General features: G+C 35.9%; 1 protein-coding gene across 2 annotated transcripts in view; it reads left to right on the top strand.

Moving 5' to 3' along the window:
- Positions 1-18000, top strand: part of LOC127979182 (regulating synaptic membrane exocytosis protein 2-like) — a 127784-nt gene that overhangs the window by 94881 nt on the left and 14903 nt on the right. For both annotated transcript variants that reach the window (XM_052584442.1, XM_052584443.1), the window contains 10 exons: positions 453-524; positions 875-943; positions 1806-2039; positions 3533-3580; positions 4282-4317; positions 5131-5172; positions 6227-6249; positions 10360-10499; positions 11165-11326; positions 16031-16218. In XM_052584442.1, the coding sequence (XP_052440402.1) occupies positions 453-524; positions 875-943; positions 1806-2039; positions 3533-3580; positions 4282-4317; positions 5131-5172; positions 6227-6249; positions 10360-10499; positions 11165-11326; positions 16031-16218 (1014 nt within the window). The remainder of the gene's footprint in view (positions 1-452; positions 525-874; positions 944-1805; positions 2040-3532; positions 3581-4281; positions 4318-5130; positions 5173-6226; positions 6250-10359; positions 10500-11164; positions 11327-16030; positions 16219-18000) is intronic.

Raw genomic sequence — 18000 nt, 5'->3', positions numbered from 1 at the left:
TATAAAAGCAAATAAAAAGTCTGAATTGCGCTATGTTAACTCAATATTATGGTATATAAATTGATAAATTACACAATTACCTATTTGGTATCTTTATTCTATAGCATAAATCTGCTTCCATACAAATCAGTGTGCCCTTATTGTAATTTGTTGAGGTAAAAGCAATTTATGTCAGAGCTTTAATGTTCGTAGCATCTTCTGGCAGCATTTAAGTTGCAAGCTAAGTTCTGGTATGTTTATAGCAGCAGCTCTGCAACCTTTAAGGGTTAATCACTGACATGAAAGCTATGTTTAGAGATGAATATATATTTATATTATGTTTTAGAAATGGCAGTCTACCTCTATCAGTGCTCCTTTCAGTCACAGAGTGATAGTCACAGTTTATTGGTCACCTAGTGATGTTTTGGTTTTGGTTTTCTTTTTTGATTGGCACAACTCATCAACCAATGAAGCAGGAACAGGGGCGGTACCTCAGCCTCCTGCTCCGCCCCCTGTTCTCTCCCAGCTTCCACAGATACTGACTGGTAACATATATTTAGGACACACAGGATGCTTAACATCAGTCAAATGCAAATATGATCTTGATATTCTGCCACTGACATCAAAGTTTGGTGATAGACTATGCATAGTTCAATTTCAGTGGGTCGCTACACTTTTATACTATTGAATTATTCAGTTTGCAAAATTATATATTTGCATTTGAGGTTACTGTGCTGTACAGTAGTTAGTATGTTGGTATAGTATGGTGAGTGGAGTGAATTAGCATAGAAAATAATTTTAGCTTTTCTTTTCACATTTGTGTTGTTTCATCTCCATGTCTGATGGCATACATTTGTTTATCTTTCCTACTCTTATTTCGGTCTGAATGTTGAAGCGGTGGGAGGGGCTTCACAACCCCTGGCCCCGCCCCATCCACCTCCACAAGGCACACAAGCAATGGCTGGTAATGCTGCTGCTACATAGCGAAGATAGCCATTTAATCAAATAATAAGAATAAACAAATAATTATTAAAAAAAAAACTACAGAAGAAATTTACAAAAATAACAATACAGTGGCACAAATGCCTCGTTGTGTATTTGTTTGTGTGTGTGTGTGTGTGTCATCTAATATTTTTTGGTGATGTGCCAAAATCAAAAATCAAAAAATGCTAGACTTTGTTTGGAATAACGGTATTCTATTCTTAAGTTACTATAACCTGTTACATGCAAGTCTATATACTACTGTTCAAACCTTTCTTTTCTTTTCCATAAATTTATTCTGAATTAAATTGATCAAAAGTTACAGTAAAAACTTTTAGCTTTTTACAAAACATTTATATGCAATAATATGAAATGTATCTGTATTTTTGATCAAATAAATTGCAGCCTTGGTGATAATAAGAGACTTTTCAGAACCATTTAAAAGTAAATTGTAAGGTCCCGAACTTTTGAGCAATAGTGTGCATTTTACACAAGCTCAGAGTAAAAAAACAACAACAACTAAAACATTTTTTCTAAACAACAAAATTTATAAAAAAATACTCCGGGAAATTGCATTATTATAAAATGTATAATTATTTAAAATATAAAATATTATATCACAAGAAAATATTATAAACTTTAATAAAACTATAATAAATAAGTTAAAGTGGATAATTTCATATGGGCACTGCTTTTTCCTCATGTCAAAACTTCGGTTAACAATATCTGTTTTAGTAGCCTGTAACTATTTTAAGGCTTATTAGTCCTCTTGTTAATTTTCTTGTTTCTTTTTGTCCACAACTCTGTCTCTGCCAATCCTGTTGTCTTCATTGTCATCATCAAAGCTCATGTGGGGATGGAGTCTCCTGTCCTGGGCCCTGCTGCCACCCATGCCCCTGTACCTCCTCCTGCACATGATCCTCCTCCTCCTGCACACGCCCACCTAGCTTCTTCAGTTGCCACTCCCCCACCCACACATGCCCCTCCCACTCCAGCTCCTGCCCCTCCTCCTCCTCCTCCTCCTCCTCCTGCTCCATCATCATCATCCTCACCGCTCGTCTCGCAGGCTTCTGTGCCAGGTGTGTCAATGCAGATGAGCTAAACACAAGCACACTGCCTATGTTTGGAATGGAATACTCGTGTACTACTTACTGTATACCACACAGTATACACTTAGGGCTTTACAAATACTAGTGTACTACTTGCTGCATACCACACAGTATACACTTAGGGCCTTACATCTACTAGTGTACTGCTTACTGAATACCACACAATATATACACTTAGGGCTTTACAAATACTAGTGTACTTCTTACTGTATACCACACAGTATACACTTAGGGCCTTACATCTACTAGTGTACTTCTTACTGTATACCACACAGTATACACTTAGGACCTTACAAATACTAGTGTACTGCTTACTGAATACCACACAGTATATACACTTAGGGCTTTACATCTACTAGTGTACTGCTTACTGAATACCACACAGTATATACACTTAGGGCTTTACAAATACTAGTGTACTTCTTACTGTATACCACACAGTATACACTTAGGACCTTACAAATACTAGTGTACTTCTTACTGTATACCACACAGTATACACTTAGGACCTTACAAATACTAGTGTACTGCTTACTGAATACCACACAGTATATACACTTAGGGCTTTACAAATACTAGTGTACTTCTTACTGTATACCACACAGTATACACTTAGGGTCTTACAAATACTTGTGCACTGCATACTGCACAGTATACACTTTTTTTCTGGATAATGTTTTAATTGTTAATTATATATGAATAATCAGGAATGTTTAAAACTTTAATAATGTATCTAAGTCTGCAGTCCATAACATTTTTGTGTTTGTATAATAAGCGAGTGAAACATGACACAGCATCACCACAGTACACCTGTAATAAGTGAGAGAAGTAACTCCAGTCACAATGTTCTTCTGCAAGACCTTTATTAACCGCTAGAGCACCAAAAGTTACGGACTGCAGCTTTACAAATTTAACAGTAATAGTGCCCAATTAAATGTTGTTTTTTCTATATTCTTTTTTATTCTAATTTATTGTCATTTCAATCAGTTGAATTCATAAATGTGTAATGTATGCTTCAGTATGTGCATTAGACAGAGACAAGCAGAACATGCACACTTCATATTTAAATGACTTTGTCTTCCGCTGTTTAATATTCACAGATTTTAGTCCATATCGTGATTTCAATTGCCTGTGATTATTTCATTAATACAATCAAAAGTATGTTAGAAACTGCACACTGCACAAAAACAGTAGCTACACTGTTCTGAACATAGTCAGGGTGCCTGTTTCTTTACATCATTTATTTAGCTCACAGCAATTTTTTATTTTTACTTATTTTTATTTTTACTTTTACTACAATTTTATTTTTTACTTTATTGTAAAAGTGTTTGTAACTTCTCTTGAGTGTGTGTGTGTGTGTGTGTGTGTGTGTGTGTGTGCTGGTTAGTGTTCCTGTGTGTCTGTGGAACACACTGATCATTGGACTCACCCTCTGTTTATGTGTTTGCCGTTTCCCACATAAGAATCCCAGGAAGAGTCTGTAGCTCCCCCACCTGTCAATGGGAGGAAAGGCAAGTGTGTGTGAGCGTGTGCATCTCTCTGTCATGTTCGTGTGGATGGATTTAGCACAAGTAGATGATGTACACATTTGCAGTATGGTTGTCATCATACATATAGTACAGTATGATATGATTGTGTTGGTGATGCCATTAAGAAACTTATTTTGTTATTGAAAATGTTTATAAATTCAGGTTTCACACCAAGCTGTGCAATTGTTCTAGTTATGTGGGATTTAATTGAGAATAATTGGTTATTATTGTGTTTTTTAAGCCACTGTACCCATGTGTAAACTGAGTGCATTCATTCACCTGCAGATGGCTCAATAGCACTCCTAAAAAAAAAGAAAATTCAGTTTCACTTTCATAACCAAAAGCTATGTTTTTTAGTATTTTTAAATAAAATATATTCATAATAAATGAAATGCTAATAATGAATTACTAAAATAATAAATTGCTATTTTTAAATACATTTTTAAATTCATTTTGTTTGTTTTTTGTTTTTAGATAAATAAATAAAAAAAACTTTTTAAAATTAAATTAAAATTAAATTAAATTAAATTAAAAAAAAACTTTTTAACACTATAAGGGTAGATTGTGCAAAACTGCGAACTGAACATGCTTAAATGTGCTTTATACAGTGTGCACTGCGCACATCTGTTTAACAGTTTGTTCAGCAGGAGCATTGATTGTTTCTCCTTGTGTTGTAACTTCAGAGGTGACATGGGAGGACCAGCAGAAGAAAGCTCCTGGTATGGCACAACCTGTGCTCTTCATCCGCCCTTAGTAGAGTAGATCAATCCTAGTGTGCTTCTAAGGGATCTAGGTTTCAGCTCTCTGCTCTCGCTGCTCTTGTTGCTGCTGTGTCATTTAAGACTGAACCTTCGGAAGGTTTAAGTAGAGACATCAAATTGAACTGATAATTGTTTCTTTGGCATCACTTTAGAAACTTGTGGTAGAAGTAAGGCCACAATCATAGTCATTTGCACGATTCATTTTATTGATGCTAAAGCTCAAAAAGTTTTATTTTCTGGAATTATTATTGAAGTAAACATGAAAAGCAGAATAGTAAACTACACGAATCATTACATTTACAACACTAAAACAGGAAAAGTTGGAGGCTTGTGGGATTTTGGAAAGCTACTGAACTGATAGTGGCCTTTTTGTTGTAAATGTCACTTTATAAGATTGAGACAAAAGCATGTGAGTGATTATAAATGCTTTGTAAATCGTAGCATTGCTTATAGTATGTAGTTGGAAAAATAGGCTATTAGTGGTGGTCTTTCTGTAGTGTGTTTCTGAGATTTGTGTGTTTCATTAAGCTTTGCTCAAAGTATGCATCAGTTCTTTGTTTTGATGCTTTACATCTTTTACGTTTTTTTTTATGTTTGTTTTTTATGTTGAATTTCTCAGATCTGTTTTAAGTTTGTTTCGGCATGATATGAGTGATGAGTTTCGGAATGAAATTCATCTAAACTCTGTGTGTGTGTGTGTGTGAGTGTGTGTCCATCATCACACTGTGCGTCCGTCTAAACTGTCTTGTTTTCCTCTCATCCTCACATCAGCTGTAGTGTCAGAGTCAACAGTGTCAGAGAATGGAGATGCAGGTATGGTACGGCTTGAGTTTGTGTGGCACCAACATTTAGCCCTTCAAAACAACCTTTGGAGACTTGCACGTGTGTGTGTGTGTGTGTGTATGTGTGTGTGTGTGTGTGTGTGTGTTGGAATAAGCAGTGTATATGATTGGGTAAAATTGCTAAAGGAGTTTAAAACATCCCAACTACACAAACGTTCACAGGTTTGAGGTCAGTTTCTTTAAAATAAATTAATACGTTTAGCTTGTGGTTGTGTCTCTCCCACAACCCCCTCACAATCACTTGTCAGTGTGGGTGTAGTCTCTGATGTTTTGATGTTGTTCTGTCTCTTCAGTTTCATTGTGTACTATGAAACAACAGCTCGGGCCATTGCTGCCCCCTTGTGGAACAACTGATTAGTGCAAAACAAACTCTAACTTTTAATTTTAGTGTTTTATGTTTAATGTTAATTTATATTTGATTTGAACCTTGATGTAACTAAATGATGTACAGTTTAGGTTACCTGGGAATTTGGTTACAGTATAAAGCTACAGTATATATATATATATATATATATATATATATATATATATATATATATATATATATATATATATATATATATATATAATAGAAAATGTTTCTATTTTTATTAAATGCATGAGCGCAGCACATTATTCCTTCTTCGTGGCGCGCACGCGCAGCTTACAGGGAACATTAGAGCTCATGTGTATTAGTTTTAGCTTATATTCAGTACAGTGTATGCAAATGTACTCCTAAAAGTTGACAAAAGAAATGTTTAGCAGACACAGTACAAGATTTAAAGATGCAGTCTCTTCTTTAGTCTTGCAGAACAGAAGTTATGTTGAATGACTTTTAATTCTGCCAGTTAATGACATTGTGTTTTCTTTCTGGTTATTTGGGTTGACTGGATCAGATTCAGTTGAATAATGCTGTCCACATAAGTTTATGTCAGCCGTGTGTCGCGTGTGATGTGTATTTGTATGTAACAAGCAACAATGCTGTGTCACATGCTGTGCTTTTGTGTGATGAGTTTCATCTAACCCTTGTTTGTCTTTGCACACAGGCACCATCAAGGATCCATCAAGGGTATGTTTCGTTCTCTTATTGCTTGAGTTTATTTCCTCAGTGTTTTGTGTGCTTCATTCAGAGAGAGATGTCTCAGCCAATAGAAATCCCTTGGTATTAGAAACACATTTACAAACATGTCCAGTGCCAGTCGTTTGGTCTTTGTGGTTGAGAATAGCCGGCAATACCGAATGAACTCTTCAGATGATATAAAGTGTCACCAACCAGGTGCATTGAGAAGTTCCTCTTAAAGCCAAATGGATCCAGTGGGTCCTACAGATATTTGGATGCAGCAATTAGATTAGACATTTGTGCAAACATTTTTAATAAACTGATGTTTTGGTAGTATATATTAGATGTTTGAAGTCAGTTTATCTCAAGTTTACTCTAGTGTTCAATCAGTGTGTAGAGAATCACATTCACATTAACACAACCGGCTACATTTGACCATTACTTTTCATTTTAAATAGTATATCTATTATTTTATTATTAAATCTGCAATTTACAACCTGTGATACACTACCATTCAAAAGCTTGAGGTGAGTAAGATTAGGTAATAAAAAAAGAAAGTACTTTTTATTCAGCAAGGATGCATTCAATTGATTACAAGTAACAGTGAAGACATTTATGGTGTTACAAAACCCTTATATTTATATAAATGCAGTTTTTTGTACTTTCTATTCATCAAAAATCCTGAACATAAATGATCATTTCTACAAATAATTTTAACACAGATGATAATAATCATGTTTCTTGAGCAGCAAATCATCATATTTAAATATGTTATGATGCTGAAAAATTTAGCTTTACATCACAAGAATAAATAAAATTTTTACAATATATTACCGTAAAAAACAGTTATTTTAAACTTTAATAATATTTTACAGCACTACTGTTTTTACTGTATTTTTGATCGCATAAATGCAGCCTCAGTGAGATTAAGAGATTAAATCTTACCAACCCCAAACTTTAAAAAAGGTTGGGTACATTTTGTAAACTTAAATTAGACACTGACCTTTTTTTTTTTTTTTCGTGGCCACATCATGTTAAGTGAGTTTTGGACCAATGAGATTTTGCAGTGGGCGGAGCTTCTCAGTGCAGCACGACACAATTAAAACCCAAGAGAGCACCAAAATGGCTTAACGTGCAGTGTTTAGTTGCAGTTAGTGAGAACAAAATCTCTTTAGATTATCATTAAGGGTTTACTGTTTGTTGCTTCATCATGTGCACTGCAGTGTTAATTTTGACAGCGAATTCGGATTTAGTCTTAGTCTTAGTCTTTTGAATAACACACCATTTAGTTTTAGTCACATTTTAGTCATCTGAAATGTTTTAGTCTTAGTCTAGTTTTAGTCGACTAAATATCATAAGAGTTTTAGTCTTAGTCTAGTCTTAAGTCTTTTAGTCTTAGTCTAGTTTTTTTTTTTAGTAGAACAAAGTCAACTTAGTTGACTTGACTAAATGTTTCCATCAGTCTGTTATGGAATGGTATTTATAAAGTAAACATAAGGCCTGCTCTCAATGAAAAATATACATGCTCTCTGAAAAAGATATGCATTCGTCTTGAATGATATGCAATGCATATGACATTCTTTCAAGATGAAGTACAGTATTATTGAAATAGACAACCACATATATTATATTTGTATTGTTTGTTCATTCTATTTCTTTATTTGTGCTATTTACACAAAGTTTACATTTTTTTTAAGATTGTTTTTGTTCATTTAAAATAGCACTGCATAGTCTTCACTGTAAAATAAAATACACAATCAAACCAAAATGTATTCAGACACCTTCAACGTTTCTTACAATATCACAGTTTATTTGCCTGTAGTTTAGAAATTGGTAATAAAATATGACAATAACTCAGGATTAAACTGTGTCAGAACAACAAATTCATCTTGATAATGTCGGATGCAATGCTTAATTTGGTTCAGTCTGTGGTGTGAAAAGGTTGCATTAGCAATTAAAGAAAGAAACACTTAAGCAAAACATGGTCAGGTCCCTATTATTTTTATTTTTTAGTCACTAGTAAAACAATATAATCTATTCTATCTGATTTTTGGACTGACTTTGGATAAATTCTTGTTAAAACTACAAAGTAATTAAATCAAGAGCAGTGAGTGATTTACTTTCATTTTCATACATTAAAGACACTGACAGCAGAGCTAGTAAATTAGGCGCGGTCACTTTAAGAGACAAATGCATCCATTATAAAGATACGCATCCGATTTTTTTCCAACTCTTTACTTTCACTGAAGACATAACTACAGACCTTTTCGAACACACTTTCCAAGACGGGTATTTCGACATATTTAGTATGTATTTGTTGTCGGTACAAAAGCAAGAAGACTTTGAGACGCGTCTCTGCTTGCTCCCTGAACACCAGAACACCGCGCTGCTGAATTGAGCTTTTTCACTTTTCGCTCTTTTTCTTATGTTTATTTAAAATGCGATTTGTATTTGTTCGTTCAGGTGCAGGAGGACGCAAACGTCCTGAAGGAGATCTCGGTTCAGTGTTGCGCGAGTAACCATCTGCTCAGTTCAGCGTTCCTGCATCGCGGGGCTGAAGCCAACTTGATGCGTTGAATGCTCGGAGCACGTTATAAAACGTATTCTTAAAATACACATTTCTGTTTTAATAAATGCTCATATTAAAACATAGCATTACACATAAGTAGGTACAAAAATAATCAGTGATACATTTACGACCCCATAAAAATTTGGGTCCAAATGGCATTTCAAAAGGTCGCAGTGTAGTTCCCTGTGTAAACAACTTAACTGTTATGAAAACGTCCTCGAAACTGTGCGAATTTCTGCAAACTCATCTTTGTTCTCTTTTCTGTGTAACTGCTGCTGCGTTTGTTTAGCTGTTGCGCTTGCATTTGCCGCGACTTTTTAAAATGGCTCGGCTGCTTCTGCATAGATCAACCTACCCTCAAAGATTCGCTCTGATTGGATCTCTTCTCCATTCGTCCCTCCCATATATTTTCGTCAAATTTTTATTCGTTGACTAAAGTGTCAGTTATATTTCGTCACGTTTTTCGTCATCATATCTGACTTTTTATTTAGTTTTTATTTAGTTTTCGTCCGTGAAAAAGGTTAGTTGACGAATATTTTTCGTCATAGTCTTCGTCAACGAAATTAACACTGGTGCACTGCTGAAATATATCATCCGTCTTGAGTTTACTGTAAGAGAAGATTAGCGCTGTGAATCCTGTCGTCATAACAGCTGATCTCGTTCCTGTCCTCCGGTTCTTGTTTGAGTCATTGTATAGGTTATATCAAATCTGGTTTTGGACAGCTGAGAGCAGTGTGTGTTCTGGAATATGACATACTTAGTGACTTTTCTAAACCTTTTAATTATCTGTTCCGTTTGAAAACCTAAGAGCTGACTACCTAGACAACATTTAACACACTTTCCACTAGAAATAAGGACTGAAAAACATGAAATATAACGGGACATCACATGTATCAAAGATGGCTGATGAAGTCAGAAATATACAAATATAATTCAGAAATTCAAGCAGTACCCTGACTAAAGTTTATTGGTTTGTTTTTTAGCGTATTATTGCTAGCTTAGCAGCATGCTAGCATCATAGAGTGCAGCATTCCAGTTTCAGACTTAAAAACTTCACTCATTTTCTCCATAGGGAATAGATTTTTATTTAAAACTTGTAAACATTCTTGTAAGCGCCGATGTTGTTAGTTGATTGTATATCATCCATTTGTTCACAGTGTTTCAAATAATCATGTTTGACAGTGGTATTTATGTTAGAAAACTACATTACCCCTGATGCTCTACAACAAATCCCACCAATCAGAAAGTTTGGTTGAGCAAATTGCGCCAAATGATTTCTAGCTCCGCCCATTCCCATGAAGCATCATAAATTATGTAATCAGCCGCCATATGCTCTCAATGCACTTGAATATTTCTATTCGTATCATGTGTAATATGTTGTTTTTATATGTATAATAAGCAAATTTAATTTGATCGTCTTTTGGTCCAGTTTTCATTTACTTTTTTGCTTCAAATCAAATTTTGTAATGTAGTTGAACAAAGGCAGTTTGTGCAGTATTATTTGAATGTAATAACCAGCATGCTTTGTTTTGTTTCTTCCTCCCTCCCAGCGTGGGATGGACAGTCTCTCCATGAGGTCGTCGGACAGTGATGTAAGCGACGTGTCCGCTATGTCGAGTGCGTCTCGGCTCAGCAGCACGAGTCACATGTCTGTCCAGTCAGAAAGAGTGCGAGCGGGCCGCAGGATCAGGTAAGTGCACAGTAAAGCCTCTGCAGTCAGGAACACACTTACTGTGCTTCTGCTGAGTTCAGGTTCGGCTCTGCCTGCTCGTGAACTGAGCCGAACCTCTGAACCTGCCAAGAGTGTGTTTACCAATGACTGAGACCACATCACATGCTTTTGAACAAACTTGGTATGGGTGAATTTCAAGAAGAAATGCCCAACCCTTTTTTCATTATTACATTTTATTATTAAATATTTTCATATCACTCAAGTGAGAATGATAATTTTGAGGAAAAACAGCGTACTTTTCATGAATGTTTCAATGTGTTTATAGCCTAAAATGTATTTTTGATGGATTGGACGTTTTTCACTAGTTATAAAAGATTCACCCATTAACAGAAGAACTGAAACTCTCAAAGAGAATCTCACAGTATACGACAGCATCATTCTGTCACAGAATCACTTTTGTTCACGTTTGTCACATTTTCATACTGTTTTTATTTTGCTCAAAGTTTCTTTTCTTATCTTCATCTCATATCTGTCTTTTCTGTGTCTTTTCTGTCTTGCATGTTTCCTTTCATGGTGTCGTGGCATGGTTTACGTGTGTGTGTGTGTGTGTGTGTGTGTGTGTGTGTGTGTGTGTGTGTGTGTGTGTGTGTGTGTGTGTGTGTGTGTGTGTGTGTGTGTGTCAGCCGTGTGGAGGCTCTTCAGAGTCAGGGAGAGGAGGGCTCTGTCTCTGTGGAAGAGCAGGTGGAAGCCACTACAGTGAACACAGAGGGGGCGGGGCTTGAAGGGGAGGTGGGTGGGGCTACAGTCAACCCAGAGGAAGAGGAAGAACAGGAGGAACCTGAGAGGTTAGAGGCAAAGCGTCTCATGAACCCGGCTAGTGTGATCATGCCTGTAAAGATCTGATGTGTTCCCATGTAAAGCTCATGAAATAAGAGTTTAGGAATGAGGAGAGCTAGGAAATAGTTATTTATATAGTGTGCATTCTCGTGTGCACACGTCACATTGAAAAAACAAAAAAATATTTTTTTTTGGACAAATAAAATAAACAAACAAACAAAAAATCTCTTTAGTTACAGGAAAATAACATATTTATGGCTTGATTGAAACCTTATATTTAGATTTTATATTAATTAAAAATCTTTATTTATTTATTTTACAACAATATTCATACAAAGATTATTTATTATAAAGATCATACTTATGTATTATATGTTTTCTGTGTGCTTAAGCTAAAATGTAACTTGGTCAATATAGTAATTAGAGCCTGACCGACAGTGTTGTGGGTAACGCGTTACAAAGTAACGCGTTAGAGTACTCTAATTACTTTTTTCCTGAAATTTGTAACTTAACGCGTTAGTTCCGTGCGTAAGTAATCAGTAACTTCGTTATTTTTTTAAAAAAAGTAATCCGTTATTTTAAGGAAAGGAAAATCCCGACTGCAGCCTGCTTTTTGTCAGACAGTATGCCTAGGTCTACTGTGCCACCTGCGGATGTATCAGCGGAGCCGAAGCTCTGTGATCGTAAAGTCAATGGCTGTGATGCGTCTGTGCCCTGCGCCTGACCCTGTGTGTGTGTGGGGGGATTTTTTTTTTTTTTTCGAACTCCCGGCAAGATGGCAGAGAGGACAGCGTTTGGTTTATGGAAGTACTCACATTATTTTCAATTTGTCAACGAAAAAGAAAAGAACATAACGGTAAAATGCACACTCTGCTTTGGTGAAAAGCTTCTGTCGACCGCCAAAAATTCTACCTCAAATTTAACGCTACGTTTTAATCACTACTCTGAAGAGTAAATGTAAGAGGACTGTGTTAAAGCGAATTTAGGCTTGTGACTGTGAGTGACACTTTAATAATAATTAGTTCGGCTATTAAGCGATTTGTCATTTGCCTGTGTGGCAATGAAGGATTTAATTCGGTTTGTTATCATTTTTGTTTGAAGGTCAGCTGTTAATTTCTGTTAGATCGTTGGCTGGCTGGTTGTTCATCATTTCTAAATGGATTTAAATCTGCAAGCCTGTTTAAGGTTGTGTTTACAAGTAAGCATACTTGTACTTTGATAACTGCATTATTTAAAGTTAAAGAAAAATCAGGAGTTATCTTGTGGTGCTCATAATATACAGTAGCCTAGGCTACCCAGGCTGGGTAGATGCGAATTTTGATTAATAATATGTTCTGTGATAATAAATAAATAAAACGCCATGTGGAATAGCCGATTGCTGACTGTCTTTCCTGTTATTGTTATCCTGCAGTGTTAATTTAGTCGGATGACTGACGTTATTCATTGTCGGGAGTCACGACTTCTAGGTGCATTTAAAGGGGCCGGGGGCTGTGTCTGTCGTGTGTGAGCCGCTGCAAACGGCTTTTAATTTTTGGTAACGCATGAGTACTCTAACGCGTTACTTTTATGAATAGGTAACGCTGTATCATAACTGATTACTTTTAATTGATGGTAACGTTGTAACCTAACTAACTACTTTCCAAAGTAACTATACCCAACACTGCTGACCGATATGAGTTTTTGTGGGCCGATACCGATATTAAGGAGAAAAATAAGTTTGATATTGATATATCAGCTGATATCCTTTATGGTACAGTACAAAATTATATATTTTTTAAATTACAGTACCTTTGACTGTTACTATATATAGAACACAGTGAATACGTGAACAGAATATATGTACATAAACATTTTTTTGCAATGATCACTCAAAATGTGGTGATCAAACACATGACAAAGATATGTAATGGAGGCAAAGGATTTTACAATTTAACATAAAAGTTATCTTTTAACATTTCTAATAAAATTTGAAGTGTACTGACCTTTTTTTTTTATTTCTTCATCAAAAATAAGACAAATTTTGTGAAATTCCACGTTATACAGTAAATTCAGTAAAACTGTGTTTTCTGCATCATTGAAATCATATGGCCCTACTAATGTAGCAAACGAGTATGATAAGCTTATCGTGATAGTAAAAGACCGGGACATTGCTGTTTATTTACTTTATAGCACTGAGTCTCACCAACTAGGTGACAACGTAGTGTTGTACGGGATGCATTATTTGCTTTTAGAAAACACAATCAAAAATCGGTTTACACCAGAATGCATAAATCTCGATTAGACCAAAATCAAAAATGCACTAAAAAAGAAACGTCGTCGTCATTTCACTCTTGTGGATGACACATCTCTCCACTGCCTTATAATTCATCGTACTGTCCCAAAAGAGCTTGTGTCTTACACAACATCACCATCATCTCAGTAACCCTGGGGAGAGTCACATGAACATCTGCCGTCTCCACTCCAATTAGAGCAGAACCAAGAAAAAAAGCTTCAGTTCTCAAGCATTTCCCGCCATTTCCACTTCAATGGGTTTTCAGTGCCATTTGTGGGTCACTAACTGAATATAGATGAAGTGTTTGTGATCATTAAAAATGCTACAGAAGATAAAAAAGAATTTTAATGTCGTTAACGGAATTTTTCGGCAATTAGCAACTGCAGTAGAATGAGTTTTTACATAACCAGCACCCAGAGACTCGCTTGTACAGATGTTGAGTACCACAGACTGCATTTTTAGTAGCGGCCGTGCTCTTGAAAACATGTTTTTGGTAATTCGTGTTGGGTGAATGATGGGGAATCTCATTCATGGAGTCGGATGCTGTTGTCGAAGCCAGGCAAGGTCATTTCCTGTCTGTTATTGTGCGTTACCTCGTAGTTTCTGACCCAAACAGCTCCTCATCTTCATCACTTTCTGGAGTTTCCACAGAAACACTGAGCTGCTGCAGCGGGAGGTTAATGCCAACAAAAGATGAAATGGAGATGGCTCATCAAAGACAAATTAGCCTTAGTCCTTCTGTCCACCCACCGTTTCCTTTTTGCCTGACAAGACTTAAAACACACACCTTTCCTGCCACACACACAGTGCATAAAAACCTACACAGAAAAAACTAATCACCTGTAAACTTGCCATTTCTCAAGAGAGCAACAGAAGAGTAATCTGTGGTTTCTATTAGACGTCCTCTCATGTTTTCTCAGGAGAGTTTGATGAGTCACGTCCGTGTTCGACTCGATGTCATATAAATAGGTCATTATATAAGCCTTCTGCAAACTGTGTGTCTGTGTAGTCTCTATACATACTGACCTTTCTATAAGATATGCTAAAGGAAACCTTTTCTGACTGATTAAATGAATGGTGCGGAGTCAGAGTTTTTATATTTTACAGCAGTCTGTTGTGGCAGATGAGCTCAAAGTAGACACATCAGCACAGTCTTTACACCTCATGTGACAACATTAACCTAGTATAAAAACAAAAAACGAAATCCTATGCCATCATTTATTTAAAATGCATTTATTTCATATTAAGTATACTTCAAATCCATTAACTTACTGATATAAAATTAGAATTAAAACTTGCACATTTCTTCATATTATGCATGAAAGGTGTTTTAATATCTAAAACGGGTTTAGTAAGGATTCTCTGACTTCGGTATAATATTGGTCTTTAAGTGCAAGATATTTAAAGTGTGCCTGAAGTATGTTTGCAATAGTTTCCACTTTAGCACAATCAGATATACTTCAGTTCATCTTTAGTTGCACCTAGTTCTACTTTCGCACAATTAAATTGCATTGGGTACAAAATTATTTGTTCTAATTTAGCAGACTGTACTAGTGTAGTATACCAACAGTACAAGTGCAGGGTATTTTTATTAAGCTTATAAATATGTAAATGTATTTGCAGTAGATCAGCAGCAGTATATCAGGCCTCGGGACTCACAAAGTTTTCATAGATTTCTCTTGTTTGGTGCCATAAGTGTGTTTTTGTTGACCAACCCACACATGTTTGCATCAGCCTGGCTCCTTTGACAAAAACCCAAAAGGATTTTCCATTGGCTTTTGGAAAATTGCATAAATAAGCTCTGTAATCATCAAACGTTTATGAGTTTTGAATGTTTTTATGTCATATAATCTATACAAATCAACACTTCTATGAATTGTGAAGCCTTGGCTTCAAGTAGGCTATAAACAAACTACACCATCTTTATTAGAAACCATTTTCTCTGAAAGTTTGAGACGGAATAGTTTACAAGAGCAAGATTATAAACATAACCAGTTTAGTCCAGTTTAAAATAACTCTGTAGTCCAATTTAGACACTTGTCAGCAAACGACAAAGGGAAAATCTTTATTTTTTTTACATCCCAAGAGGTATTACAGATGTATTTTATGTTGTAGAAAAGATTTGATGAGATGAGTTTGTGTTAACACAGAGACCTTATTTCAGGAATTCGACCAAAAGCCCAGTGATTTCAGGACAGTGCTGAAATGCAACTCATTTCTGGGTTTTGGCATTCAAAAATACATCATCATGTTTATGCTTCTCAGTAGATGTCCCATCTTGTGTTGTACCCGTGTGTCTGTCCTTCACCTTTGACCCTTTTCCTAAACCCTGTAGCTGAATGCTGTCCCTTCCTCTCTCTTCCTGTCCCTGTCCTCCTCTTCCTGTATGTCCTGCACCTGACATGGCTGACAGTGAGTTTACATCTAAAATGAAACACAGGGCTCAGACGGCCACCCCGGGGTCCAACATCACCAAGAGCTCCAGTGTGGGTGGAGACATGTGCTCGCTGGGCAGGAACGACGACGAGGACGACGACAAGAAGAGGCGCTCCAGCTTCGGAGCCAAGATGGCCGCCATGGTGGGACTGGGGAAGAAAAGTCAGAGCACCTCCCAGCTGGACCCAGAGCGTGAGTGAACTGAGCTGCTACACAAACACAAACGTGTGCTGAACTTTATCGTTAGCCAACTGTGGTCGCAAGATCTCTCATTACCAACATAGTTCAACTATTATGTGTTTCCGGAAACCAAGGTTCAAATGTACTTTCGCAATCAACCTCACAAATTTAAGTGGTTGGAACTACAGCTGCATTCAAGATGCATTTACTTGAGAAGCAAAATGACTTAAGATATTGAGTCTTGTTTTCTGAAAAAAAAAAAAAAATCTAAATGTTGTTTGTTTTTGCTTAAAACGAGAAAAAAATTTAAAAAATTGGTTTCTCGAGAAAATGCATTTTGATTCAAGAGCGTTTCGATTTTAAATTAGAAAAATGTAATTCAATTTTGCAGTGTTTTGGGAGATGGCCTTGCAATTATTTTTTTTATTGGCTTCTACTTTATGTAGTTCACATCTCCGTGAAACTCTGTTAATTTGCCGTGAATAAGGATGTCTGGTGGATACGATGTTTTGCTGATGTCCTAAATAACAGATAAAGAGAAGGCCATGTTTAGATGAGGTATTCTGCAGAGCATTCAGTTCTATTGTAAATGCAGGTCATGCAATCAATATGCACCGATTCGGTCTGTTTAAACGGCCCAATCTACGATGATGTGGTTTCTCTATTTCTGTCAGTGAGAGTTAGTCTTTTGTGTTTAATGCGGCGTTTATCAGCACAATGGCTTTGAGCAGAAGCTCTCACGTGCCACTCTTCAGATAGATGTAGAGGAACCGTGAACAAGCCGGAATGTTTTTCTAGGCCACAGTGTTTGTTGTTGAGGAGATGAACTAGGTCTGGTCGTCTCAAGGTCTGGCACACTTTGGACTACAATGTGGCAGCTGCCAACACCATCATGGATCGCATGTCAATCTTTTCAAATGTTTGTGTTTCCACCGTGAACCCTAAACATCCATGGAATATTTCCATTGCACAAAAGGTTTGTTATAATGGGAAAACAAATGTTCTTTAAATATTTAAATGTTCTTCATACTAAGAAAGAGAATGGTTCTTTTAGGAACTGATCACTGAAAGGATCTTTGGAGAAGCAAAAATGGTTCTTCTATGGCATTAGCTGGCGAAACCCAAGTTTAGAAAATTTTAGAAAGTCAATCTTTCCATTAACAACAGTACATCCCATCTGATGCAAATATTGCTTTTGTACCAGCACAATGTGATATTTTAATTGTGTTCTACACTGTAATGCAAGAGCTGGCTTTGAGCAAACATCACAGCCATTCAGATCAATCAGGATCATTAGGATCCAGTTGGACCAGTAAAAAAAAATTAAAAAAATCCTTTTTGTTATAAACCCAGCATCATATAAGTTGCAAAAACTAGATATTTTCATGATATGTATACACAAAAAAAGATTAAGATGTACTACAGTATATACACTAATGTGTTCAAATTTTAAGAAATGTGTATTATATATTTTACTTGGTTACACCATATGACAAAATCATTTAAAGCAATAATTCACCCAAAAATGAGAATGATGAATGATTCAAACAGACATTTTTCAATATAGTCATTCAGGTTTGGAACTGCATAATGGTAAGTAAATTATGAGAAAATATTCATTGCTTTTCAGTTATAAATATTTTTGAAAGAATTATCTATTTAATATATGGAAACAAAGTTTTGGAAAACTATATAAAACCAGTATGAATATAAAAAGGCACTTTTTTAAAAGGAAAAAGGAAAATTTTCTTACTTTTCTTTATTGATCCAACTAATATGAATAACTGCAAGATA

The sequence above is a fragment of the Carassius gibelio genome, chromosome B19 (genome assembly GCF_023724105.1).
Source record: "Carassius gibelio isolate Cgi1373 ecotype wild population from Czech Republic chromosome B19, carGib1.2-hapl.c, whole genome shotgun sequence".
Taxonomy (NCBI): Eukaryota; Metazoa; Chordata; class Actinopteri; order Cypriniformes; family Cyprinidae; genus Carassius; species Carassius gibelio.
Note: the sequence above shows the minus strand (reverse complement) of the source record. Positions and strands in the feature narration are given on the sequence as shown.